We start from the raw sequence: 12,950 nt of genomic DNA on the forward strand, positions 1-12,950 counted from the left end.
AAGACCTTGGCTCAACTGTGCGACTGGTTCCTCCCCCTGCTGGAGCAACACCCGTCGTTGGAACCGGTCATAAAGGAAGATAAACGTAAGCCTTATATCATGGTCAATGCCCAGGCAGAGGCTTATGAAATGTTGGTGGGGGAAGGATTCCTAGACATGGTCTTGGTGCCAGAGGACAGAGAGGCCAAATAGCAGTTGGTTATCATTTATGGCGTGTCGACATGCATCAGTGTTAACTTATCACTCTTCCAGAGGGCTTCATTTGGCTCAAGAATCGTGTTCTTGCCACTGAACCCTGTTCTCAGCTACTGGGCCTGCTAGAGGGGGATGTGGCCAGCAAGGCCGCTACAATGTTGGCCTCTACACCCCAGAACCAGACATGTGTGGCAAATGTTGTCGTTTTGGCCACCAGGGCTGGAAGTATAAGTCGGCTCCAAGATGCAGATACTGTACTGGCACCCATCTGTTCTCCTGCTGCCTGGAAAAAATCCAGGCTGACACCAAGATTCCTCCGTACTGCTGCAACTGCTCGGGGAACACAATGCCAACTCCCATCTCTACTTTGCAGGCCCTACAGAGAGCCACAGGATGACAGCACCCATATCCGTCCTACTAGAGTGGTTTTCAGGCCTGCCCCTCCTCCACAGTACAATGCCTGGATGAATGGCACCCCGTCTTTGTCTGCCTTCCCTGCCCTGCCTCCGTCAACCGCCCAGACGCCAGTGCGCCTGCCCCTGCCCGGCACAGCTGCCTCTACTCAGCCTGGGACATTTCACGTTGTCTCTGCCCACCCCCTTTGCTCCTTCAGCACCACTACCTACCCCTGTGTCACCTGGAACTGCCCTCTCTTGCATCAGTCTACTGCTGCGGCTGCTGCATCTCCACCACAGACTGACCCGCTGGTGAGCAACCAGGCCATTTACAAGCTGCTGAAGAGGGTGAGTGACCGTGTCGAGGATATAGATAAAAGGTTAATTACCGTGGAACGATGGCTATCTGCTGCGCCTGTTCCAGAGCAGCCCTAGGGTCCTGTTCCCGTCCACATGTCCCAACCGCACCCACATGGCCAATCCCAGCATGTGCTGACAAGCTTTCAGCTCCAGCCAGTGCTTGTCCCAGCGCAGCCTTCACCCCCAACCAGCTCCCGCTCCTGCTACTGCCCCAGTCCAGGCCCCGACCCCACTGGCCTCGGCTCAGCCCCTGCTCCTGCATCCCTCTCTGAGGTGACAGTCCTGGAATTGGTCTCCAAAGCCATGGACACAGATGTGGAGGACAAGCAGGCCGCCGGTGTTGTGTCGGTCCTCGCTGCAATGTAAGTGTCGTGGCTTGCAGGATGGGGCACAGTGTCCCTCTCCTGCTGTTCCGTGGGATGCCCAGTTTACGACGCCTGAGGAGATGCAGGCTTGTATCAATATAGTACTTAAGAGGATGGAGGACACTGAATGTTGGCTTGGGAGAATAATAGAGGCACATGGCCTGTTGCTGCCCGGCCCCAGTGGTGGACCACCGAGGTAGGGCCGCCGGTTCTAGACGTGTGGTGGCCCGCGCTCTAACTCCTGGCTGACACCTAACAAGTATTAATTGAACCCATGCTTAGGGGGAAGCTGGCATGCCTCAACCACCACCCTTATTGTGTACATTTGACTGCAACAATAAAGTTATCAATCAATCAATCAATCAATCTCTCTCTCTCTCTCTCTCTCTCTCTCTCTCTCTCTCTCTCTCTCTCTCTCTCTCTCTCTCTCTCTCTCTCTCTCTCGTTTTTATTTAGAATGATGTGTGATTTCATGTCACTGCAGGGCATTGGAAAAAAGCATCACTCGCTAAAATAATACTTCATTGTTTGTTTTTTTGCCATGTAATAAACGAGAAAAACAATCTTTTGCCATAATTTCTCCTGGAAACGGCCTGTTGTATTTCCTTGAATATTAAAGCTATTTCGTATTAACACCGTTAATAATAGGTCTACATGACATATTTAGGAAACTGTAATGTGGTTTACATAAGTTAATCGATCAGTTCTTTCTTAGTTTTCTTCTAGTAATGAAAACGAAAGTGGCAATTTCCCATTGCTTAACATGGGAGAGGGCAATGTTTTGGGTGTAAGCTGCGATCGTAGGCTCCGCCCACCGCCTCATAAGCTCCGCTCACTGGGTTCACTTTTTTAATATAGCGGGATAGGAGTGCGCCGTCAACTCTCTATTCAACCTCCTTGAGTGGTACCCATATAAGGGCCCATATAACAACCCAAGCGCATCTTTGGGGTAAGGCAATTACACCTCCACCTAGAACCTGGGTATCATGGTGACTTGACACCACTCGACAAATGACAAAGTTTCAAGATGGCACGTGGTGGGATACGAACCTACACATGGACGTCTGCCCAATCCCATGCTCACCATATTATCTGCTATGCAACCGCCTCCCTTTAAAAAGAAGTGAAAAAAAAATTAATAAATTAGATAAACACATAGAAATAAAAAAAAAGTGAGCACATAATTTCTACTATTTCATTTTTTTTTTTTTTTTCCAGGTAGCAGATGTGCCAAGAGAGGCTGTGACGAGGTGTGCGACAAGGGCACTCTAGCCGAGTACACCTTCTGTGTTGCTTTTGCCGTGTCCTCCTTTACCATCCGCGGCACAGTGTTTAGCTACGCTGTCAACGACACGCAGTCGAATATGGTGGTGCTTGGTGAGTCCCTGACAGTCTGACAATTGTTCAGAATGCATTCATTGCTAATAAACACACACACACAGCTCAGTGGTTAGAGCGCTGGCTTCACAAGCCAGAGGACCGGGGTTCGATTCCCCGGCCGGGTGGAGATATTTGGGTGTGTCTCCTTTCACGTGTAGCCCCTGTTCACCTAGCAGTGAGTAGGTACGAGATGTAAATCGAGGAGTTGTGACCTTGTTGTCCCGGTGTGTGGTGTGTGCCTGGTCTCAGGCTTATCCGAAGATCGGAAATAATGAGCTCTGAGCTCGTTCCGTAGGGTAACGTCTGGGTGTCTCGTCAGAGACTGAAGCAGATCAAACAGTGAACACACACACACACACACACACTACACACCGCGTAGTGTAGTGGTTAGCACGCTCGACTCACAATCGAGAGGGCCGGGTTCGATTCCCGGTAAGCGGCGAGGCAAATGAGCAAGCCTCTTAATGTGTGGCACCTGTTCACCTAGCAGTAATTAGGTACGGGATATAACTCGAGGGATTGTGGCCTCGCTTTCCCGATGTGTATTGTGTGTTGATGTAGTCTCAGTCCTACCCGAAGATCGGTCTATGAGGTCTGAGCTCGCTCCGTAATGGGGAAGACTGGCTGGGTGACTAGCAGGCGACCGAGGTGAATCACACACACACACACACACACACACACACACACACACACACACACACACACTCACACGTCTGGTGCAGTAAGATCTAATTTTTGTGTGTTACTTCCTGTTAACAGACAAATGGATGCGTAGGAAGGTATGTAGGTAGATATATAGATAAGTAGATATATAGATAGGTAAATAGGTAGATAAATGTTTATTGGACATTAAATCAGTTAAAGACTTCCTGAAAAAATAACTGGCACGGGTGGTTTGTGTCCGCAGCTGTCACCTCCACCGAGCTCTCGATGACGTACAACTACAAGGCGACCACAGTGGAGGTGGAGGACCTGTACGTACTGGAAAGGTGGCGGAGGGTGTGTCTAGTAGGAGTTCGCGGTCAAAACCACACCATATATCTAGATGGCGTTGTTCTCCACTCGTGGCCTTGGAGGAGGGAGCCTTGTCTCCTCCCTGACGGAGCTCTGGTCATAGGGCAAGACCAGGACCTTCTGATGGGAGGCTATACTGCAGGCCAGTCATTCCGGGGCAGCGTTACGGAGATGAATATTTGGCGTCGAGCTCTCACGTCCCAACACATCCAACGCTTTGAGTCGTGCGAGGCAGACGCTGGGCAAGAAGGAGACTGGGTGAGCTGGAACCAAGCACCCTGGCGTGCCATGGGTCGATATTATACTACCACCACTGACCCATGTCAAGCTGCCACGAACTCCATTATCTTCTTCAACATACGATCTACCTACAAAAAGGCAACCAAAACTCTTGAGATCTTGGGACTCGATCCTTATCTTCCCCGTGACCAGACTGACGCCGACCAACTTCAAGACAAGATGCTGCTCTATGGCGAAAACTGCCTCAACGATGCCATGCAAGGACACAGTGTTTGGATACGCGCTTATTTCAACTTTACCTCCAAATACTGGCAGGACACGAAAACGGGAGAGCGGCTGAATTTTAATTTGGAGCGGCGCAAGCGAACTTATGAAAGCTCACGTGGAGCTGTGCAAGTCGGCAATAATCTATGGATCACTGACGATACCGAAAATGACAACTGCTTTGCTGGATTTCTACCAAAGAAAACACCAATCTTTTATTTACGAGGGATTAAGGTCAACAGGCTCCCCAGTAAACATTCGAATGCTTTCATTCTATATCAGACAATGTCAAAGTACCTTTCCTTCAGAGGCCTCCAACGTCTCGCCATCGAATACCGCTCGGACCAGTGGGTTCTTTCCGACGAAAAGACAAATACGACTCTGGGAGTTCTCGTCTCCGAACATCTCCCCGTTGGCCGTCACTTGTGGTATTTGTACTACGATAAAAGATTCGGAATTAAAGAAGAAAATCTGACCCTGAGCACCTGCTCCCCAGACCACTTCACGTGTGACGACGGCTCCTGTGTCAAGATGAGCCACCGCTGTGACCTTGCGAGTGACTGCAAGGACTGGAGCGACGAGCGAAATTGTGACATCGTATTGGCGCCCACTGGTTACCTTCGAAGCCTGCCGCCTTCCCCTTCCCTCATTATTGATGTCGATGTCTTTCTGGACATCATCGAAGTTAACCTGGTGGGGATGACGCTCGTCTTGGATCTGTCGTTAGAACTGAGTTGGTACGATCCTCATGTGACGTACCGCAACCTGCGCCCCATTCACCGCACCAACATTGTGTCCACCAAGGAGAGCGAGTGTCCTTTGTGGCAGCCCAGCCTGTCGGTGGCGCCCACCTACAGCTTTGCGATCCAGAAGTCCTCAGTGATGGTGGTGCGCCAAGCTGATGGGGTCATCAAAGGAGACGGTAAATGACATTAAACGTTTACACTTTATTGTGTGCATAGGTAGTAGTTATGAATCTTTGTATGGGGTAAGCATTGTTGTGGTGGTTTTTGTTGTTGTTGCTGCTGCTGTTACTGTTGTTCTTACTACTACTGCTGCTATGGCTGCTATTACTACAATTGCTACTACAACTACTGCTATTACTACTACTACTGCTACTACTACTACTACTACTACTACTACTACTACTACTACTACTACTACTACTACTACTACTACTACTACTACTACTACTACTACTACTACTACTACTACTACTACTACTACTACTACTACTACTACTACTACTATTATTATTATTATTATTATTATTATTATTATTATTATTATTATTATTATTACTATCATCATCATCATCAGGGAGGCGGTAGCATTATGGATAAGTTGGTGAACGTGGGATCGGGCAGACGTCCACGGGTAGGTTCGAATCCTACCACATACCGCTTTGAAACTATGCCATTTGTCGAGTGGTTTAAAGTTACCTACATGTCACCATGATGCCCAGGTTCTAGGTGGTTACACCAAAGATGCGTTTGGGTGGTGATATGGGCCCTAATATGTGTACCACTATAAAGAAAATTACCTGCTCCACCAATGGGCGGAAGTTTAACAGCGCTTCCCACATATACCTTTCAAGTATGCTTGCAGTCTCTATAGGCCATAACAGAAAAAAAAGAAGAAAAAATCATGATTTTTATTTATTTATTTTTGCTAAGAACTACCAAGGGCAAAACAAAATGAATATTAGAAAAAAAGGCCCACTTGAATTGTAGTCTCCATAAAAGAATCAAAGGAATTAATTACACATTCAAACAATTTGGGGAAGACGTTGAGAAGAAACACAGGTATTAGAAGTTGAATCTTTTCCCGTGAAGTTTCGTTACTGCTTCCCCTATTTCCCCTGAAGAGGGGGTCGTGAAGCTCCAAGTCGGCAATAAACTCAACATCCTGTGTGTCCTGTCACCTTCTCATTTTTGTTATTGCTATTATTATTATCATTATTGTTATTATTGTATTATTATTATTATTATTATTATTATTATTATTATTATTATTATTATTATTATTATTATTATTATTATTATTATTATTATTATTATTATTATTATTATTATTATTATTATTATTATTATTATTATTATTATTATTATTATTATTATTATTATTATTATTATTATTATTATTATTATTATTATTATTATTATTATTATTATTATTATTATTATTATTATTATTATTATTATTATTATTATTATTATTATTATTATTATTATTATTATTATTATTATTATTATTATTATTATTATTATTATTATTATTATTATTATTATTATTATTATTATTATTATTATATTAATAATAATAACATAATAACATAATAATAATAATAATAATAATAATAATAATAATAATAATATTATTATTATTATATTATTATTATTATTATTATTATTATTATTATTATTATTATTATTATTATTATTATTATTATTATTATTATTATTATTATTATTATTATTATTATTATTATTATTATTATTATTATTATTATTATTATTATATTATTATTATTATATATAATAATAATATAATAATAATAATAATAATAATAATATTATTATTATTATTATTATTATTATTATTATTATTATTATTATTATTATTATTATTATTATTATTATTATTATTATTATTATTATTATTATTATTATTATTATTATTATTATCATTATTATTATTATTACCATCATCATCATCATTATTGTTGTTGGTATTGTTATCATAATTGTTATTATTCTTGTTGTTACTATTATATTTGTTTTTTTGGTTGTTGTTGTTGTTGTTGTTGTTGTTGTTGTTGTTGTTGTTGTTGTTGTTGTTGTTGTTGTTGTTGTTGTTGTCGTCGTCGTCGTCGTCATCGACGTTGTTTTTGTTGTTGTTAGAATGTTTAAAGCTTTCCATTTTGAAAGTTGCGTGTGGTGGAGGTGGAGGCGGCAGAGCAGCGAGAGCTGGAGGCAGTGTCGCGGGAATAACAGTTAAAAAGAAAAAAAATGTGGAACACACAGAGTGAGGGAGAGGGAGGCTCTTTGTAAATGCTTTTGGGCAAATATTGCGTTAGGTACCATTTTTTTGCACTTTTATATAGTTGATAGTCTATCCATTGGCGTAAATGCTTCGAAATGCTTTATTGCAGAAAAATGATTCATTTCAGAATTTAGGGACTGATGTATGGGTGTTGTAATTATGGTAACTTGTTGCTAATTCACCTGTTGAATATTTGTTGGGAATGTGTAATGATTAATATCTCTGAAAAAGCTTCATCTATTTATTTTTTCTAAACATCAATGTTCAGTAATGTTTTATGAAATTATGATAATAACTTATAATATCATCTGGTGTGCCAGTGGTGTCATGCTCCAGTACTGAATTGGTTTTTGACTTTGCAGACACGGTGTTTGAGGGGCGAGAGAACTCCCTGCGAAAGACGGTTCAACTTCAGCCAGTTGTTCGGTGCAACTTTAACCTGCTACTGTTTCCCTGGGACGTACAGGTGTGCAGCTTCAACATTATCGTGGTAAACATCCATGCGCAGGGCATGAGATTTAACAGGTCGTCACGTGCAGTGTACAAGGACGGGCTGGTGTTGGAGGAATACCTGCTCAACAATATGACGCTAGTGCCGGGCGAGGACGGCAACACGGCAAGCATCACACTGGTGCTTGAGCGACGTTACCAGAAGTACCTGTGGGACACCTTCCTGCCCTCCGCCAGTCTCCTCATCATTGGCTACGGTACTTTGTTTCTTCCTGCCGAGTCTTTCAGCGACAGAGGAACCATGAGCCTCACTTCGCTGCTGGTGCTAGTGGCTCTGTACACAGACTCCCTTGACACATTGCCCACTATCCCTTACAATACACTCATGGATATTTGGTACATCTTTTCAATTGCTTTCCTTGGCCTCATCATTGCTACTCACTTATGCACGAGCAAGAGTCCCGACAACCAATTCAGCATTCAATATCAAAAAGGCAACGGAAAGACTGGCCAGGCCTGGTCAGTGCCTGATACTACTCAGGTTCACCCAACACGAGCAGCCCGGGTGTTGCGGTACGCACGCTTGGTCTTTGCCTTAACCTTAGCACTCTTCCTTGTATTTTATGCCTGGCCAATACTCGCCGCTGGAAGTATTACAGAGAAATAAAGTCTGTGAGCCCTGTAGGTGAATAGCTCATCAAATGCTTATGAGTAAGGATAACAGAAAAATGCGGTTAAATTTGAATTTGCTGTTTCCATGTTTTTTTTTTTATATATTTTTATTATCTTTGTTTTTAGTACATAATATATGGTGGTGGTGGTGGCTGGTCTCTTCTTGAAGTGCGCCATGCATTTATTCCAAAATGGTCTGTGCCTGACGGTCACTATGGTCCCGACTTGGAAACCTTTTCCATTCAAGTGTTCGGTGTCCTGCTCTGGTGAACTCTTCTTTTCCTACACATTACAGTAATTTATTCTCTGGTGAGGTTTTTCAGTTTACTGCATGTAAATGTCTGGTGTGGTCTGTGTTTTATTTTCACGAGAAATAAACGTTTATTGTCAGAAAGTTAGTACTCTAAGGTTACTTTTATAATTCCCAAGGTCTCTGTAAAGACTGCGGAAAGAAGAGACAAAAAAAAAAAAATAACGGAGTAAAAAACAGTAAACGAGTAAGCAAACAACAGAAAATAAAGTGCCGTTAGAAAAGCTTACTAGTCACATAAGCTACGCCATCCCACCTGCGCAGTGCGCAGTGAAGTAAATGTACCTTTGAGTGTGTATGCGGGTATGTGTGTGTGTAAAGACGTGTTTGTGTGTCGTACAATACACATGGATCCAATAGCCCTCCTAGCAGCTGAGGAGTGATTGGTGAAGGGCGGGCAGGTGTAGAAAGCTGGAGGATGTGATGAACTCATAATGACAGCAGAACTGCGATCTGGGATGTTATTGCTTTAAGGTGGGTCTCTCTCTCTCTCTCTCTCTCTCTCTCTCTCTCTCTCTCTCTCTCTCTCTCTCTCTCTCTTTTCATGGTTCTATGATTTATATATTTGTATATTTGTGAAAACATTCTTTGTGTCCAAGCATTAGTCAGCAATCCCGGAAATGGTAGGAAGCGCCAACCTAACCGTTTGTTAGTTAAAGTTGGCAGAAGTAAGAGTTAAGAAAGTATGTGAAGTCTTATTTTTGACTTTCGTGTGGTATTTATCTGTAGTACATTATATGACTGCAACAAAGGACACACACACACACACACACACACACACACACACACACACACACACACACACACAAAGGTACAATAATCTTATTAAAATTACGCGAAAGATTTTGACTCAATGGATGAAGAAAAATGGAAGGATACTGTTTAGCGTGGTATCTGCTGTTTGTGATTCACTAGTCAATGGTTCGAAACACGGTGTGATGAGCGACTCACCCTTTGGGATACTTCAGACACCCAGGCTTGCTAATCGTACCATAACTGCTCAAATCGCTCTATTAATAACACTGAATGAAAATATCCCTGGCCACGAACATAATTAGTTACGTTGTCATAGGTTTTTTCCTAGCTAATAGTCATAAATTTTTACTGAAATTCCGAAAGCAGCCTTGGAAACACCATTATTTCCACCACTGCTATGCATTATTTCAAAGACCGTGCGGTATAATTTTTCTCATATATCTTCCAAACAAATACTTGAATCAGAATGATATTTTGGCACAACTTTCATACCCTCCTGCAATTTTTGACACTATAGTGCATTGTCAAATGTGATTTACTCCTGTCATTTAAAGTCGAAACCCACATTAGCCAACTCAGTGGAGTAGTGAATCAAACAAGGGAAGAGTGACGTAGCTGTGACGTTGACTCCTCCACTGTCTCCACACTCCTATCTGCCCCTACCCTCCTCCCTTGCCGCCTCCTCCCACTCTCACTCCTCTCTCTCTCTCTCTCTCTCTCTCTCTCTCTCTCTCTCTCTCTCTCTCTCTGTGGACACAAGGCGGTTGACGAAAACCCTCACAGAACTCCTCAGTCGTCTCTCTCTCTCTCTCTCTCTCTCTCTCTCTCTCTCTCTCTCTCTCTCTCTCTCTCTCGAAAATAGTAGTACTGTATATGCAAACAAGAACTAGCTCCGTTTTTATTTCGATTTTCGTCACTATCCAGGATTAGGTCTTCATTATTTTCATCATCAAGGTTGTGAACACAGATGACGGTATCCACGCCTTCGTGAATGTTGTCTGTTGACCAGTATTCATCCTCGAAAGCGTGTGATCCACGAACCGCTCCTGTCCACACCTCTGCAATGGTAGTCTTGCTTCTTCCAGCCTGGCCTGCAGGTCCACCAATATGACACTATGAAACGAGGATCACATGTTTCGTTTCATACATCCCCACACCTGATCGATGGCATTGAGCTCAGGATGAGCGGGTGGTAACCGTATATACGTCTCGTGACAACTTGTGCGAATGAGGTTATCATCCACTGTGTATTGAAGCACTGGGATTTTTTTGGGAGGGCTAGAAAAGCAGGAGCTTTTTCCATCTAGCAAGTGGTGGGAAGATATCTTTCTGTGCTCAGGTCATTTCATTAAACCTGCTTTGATAGTTGCAGTGGTAGGACAGCGACTCTCCTCCAACAATTGGCTATAATAGCGCGCATTATCCATCACCAACCAGCACAGCCGGCTCAGTCACCGATAGTAGGAGCTACGATGTGATAGGGAGGTAAAGGATTGTATTTTCAATGAAACCGTCGGCTGCGTCCACTGCAACCACCACAAATAAGGGCTCACCATCTCTGGGCGGAAATTGACGGCTATACGTGTCACTGGTGGCAAGATGAGCGCTGTCCATTCATTCCATACTGTGGTTCATCCTGTGGATAAACCACGTAAAACCAGGTAAACCACCTCCCTGCCTTCCTCAGCAACGCGGTTATGAAGTCTGTATGGATGAAGGGAAATATAATGTATGGGTGATGTGACTCAAGGTGAAACATACTTTATGGCATAGTACACATGGGATCATGGTATAAACACTGAAACTGCAATAAAACACCCATATTGTGTTCTTACGTCAAATTGATATACTGAATCACTTACCAATTCAAACTGATTCGGAGACAGTTGTTGGCTTCCTTCTTGTTATATGCGTAATAAAGACGTATAGCATGGGTTCTGCACCTGAGTGGATTATGAGAGGTAACAGGATCGCCATGATATTTACTCAACAGTCGTCTTGGCCGAATGTATTGATATGACTGCTCTCATGAGCCTGTGTTCCATGGACCACAAAGAAACTGGCTCCACCATACACGCACACACACAATAAAAAAAGAAAAAACTTCGTTCAAGTATCAGTCACGGTGGTTCTCACTTACCACTATTCTACTCTTCTCATCTCAACTCTCTGGGTATCTCACTATCAACTATTATACGTATATAAAAAAAAAAAAAACAACAACCATATAATGAATGCTTCAATTTTATATGTACAAAGCATAAGGCAGTGCGAACATTTTCAGAGAGAGAGAGAGAGAGAGAGAGAGAGAGAGAGAGAGAGAGAGAGAGAGAGAGAGAGTGGGAGGAGGCGGCAAGGGAGGAGGGTAGGGGCAGGTAGGAGTGTGGAGGTAGTGAAGGAGTCAATGTCATAGCTACGTCACTCCCTTGTTTGATTCACTGCTCCACTGAGTTGGTTAATGTGGTTTTCGACTTTAAACGACAGGAGTGAACGCTTTAATCATTCACATTTGGTAATGTACTTTCATGTCAAAAAGTGCGGGAGGATGTGAAAGAAGTTGTGCCAAAATATCATTCTGATTCAAGTATTGGTTTTTTATTTTATTTATACCATGTAGGCATTTCACGGGAATTTATGGGCTAAAGGAGATACTTTTGGGGGTACCTCCTATCTCAAAGCCCACCCACTAGGAAACCGTTGCCCCGAGTGAGGAAGCCCAACCTACACTCGGACCGTGGACAGGATTCGAACCCGTGCGCTTGGACCCCTCGGACCCCAAAGCACGCATGGTTCTACTGTACCACGGCGGCTTTGTTGCAGTCATATATGTAGTGCCGGGGACAGTAATATTATGTTTTAAATTATTAAGGTCATAACTATAACTAGGACGCACACGTGGACATACCAGAGATACAGACGTACAGACATACCGTATTGAGACTTGTATGAACTTATAAGGCAAATAAAACATGTTTATATATATATATATATATATATATATATATATATATATATATATATATATATATATATATATATATATATATATATATATATATATATATATATATATATATATATATATGCGTTTTCTGCCCGCCTCTGCCTGGGCCACACCATACTCGGTGCTCACTTGCACCGCCTACGTCTGTCTCGTGACTCTTCTGCCCTTGGTGTAGGTCTACCCCTGACGCCATGGAACATTTCCTAAAGGCGGTGTCACACTAGCACTTTTTCCGTTGATTAATGCGATTTCCGTCGATTTTTCAACGTTCCGCATGAACTTATCGCATGAATTTGTCAGACGATAGGGATCGTTTCCGTCTGCAAATTTTCCGTCTTTGTTTACATACCAAGACCAAGACCACAAGACTTGCCGCGTCTCCTCAACTTCCTTCTACGTGCATTGATTCTACCACTAACCATGAACGCATCCATGCATGCTATTTGGCTTGTTTAGCTCGTCTAAGTTTCGTAATACACAGTATTACGTTCAGAGCAGCG

The 12,950-nt window shown here is 42.7% G+C and overlaps 1 protein-coding gene across 1 annotated transcript; it reads left to right on the forward strand.

Annotated features, from left to right (window-relative positions):
- Positions 1 to 1,471: 1,471 nt before the first annotated feature.
- Positions 1,472 to 8,375, forward strand: LOC123498176. The gene is made up of 4 exons (XM_045245342.1): positions 1,472 to 1,511; positions 2,534 to 2,692; positions 3,573 to 5,135; positions 7,621 to 8,375. Exons 1-4 carry the CDS (start codon positions 1,472 to 1,474, stop codon positions 8,373 to 8,375), a joined length of 2,517 nt encoding a protein of 838 aa, XP_045101277.1.
- The last annotated feature ends 4,575 nt before the right edge of the window (positions 8,376 to 12,950 follow it).

Source organism: Portunus trituberculatus, chromosome 47, assembly GCF_017591435.1.
Source record: "Portunus trituberculatus isolate SZX2019 chromosome 47, ASM1759143v1, whole genome shotgun sequence".
NCBI lineage: Eukaryota > Metazoa > Arthropoda > Malacostraca > Decapoda > Portunidae > Portunus > Portunus trituberculatus.

Excerpts from the sequence above, each read along its gene's own strand:
- LOC123498176 (XM_045245342.1), top strand. The coding sequence starts at position 1,472 with ATGGCCTGTTGCTGCCCGGCCCCAGTGGTGGACCACCGAG. Across the intron at positions 1,512-2,533 it reads CCCAGTGGTGGACCACCGAG|GTAGCAGATGTGCCAAGAGA; the intron begins GTAGGGCCGCCG and ends TTTTTTTTCCAG. Across the intron at positions 2,693-3,572 it reads GTCGAATATGGTGGTGCTTG|ATAACTGGCACGGGTGGTTT; the intron begins GTGAGTCCCTGA and ends CTTCCTGAAAAA.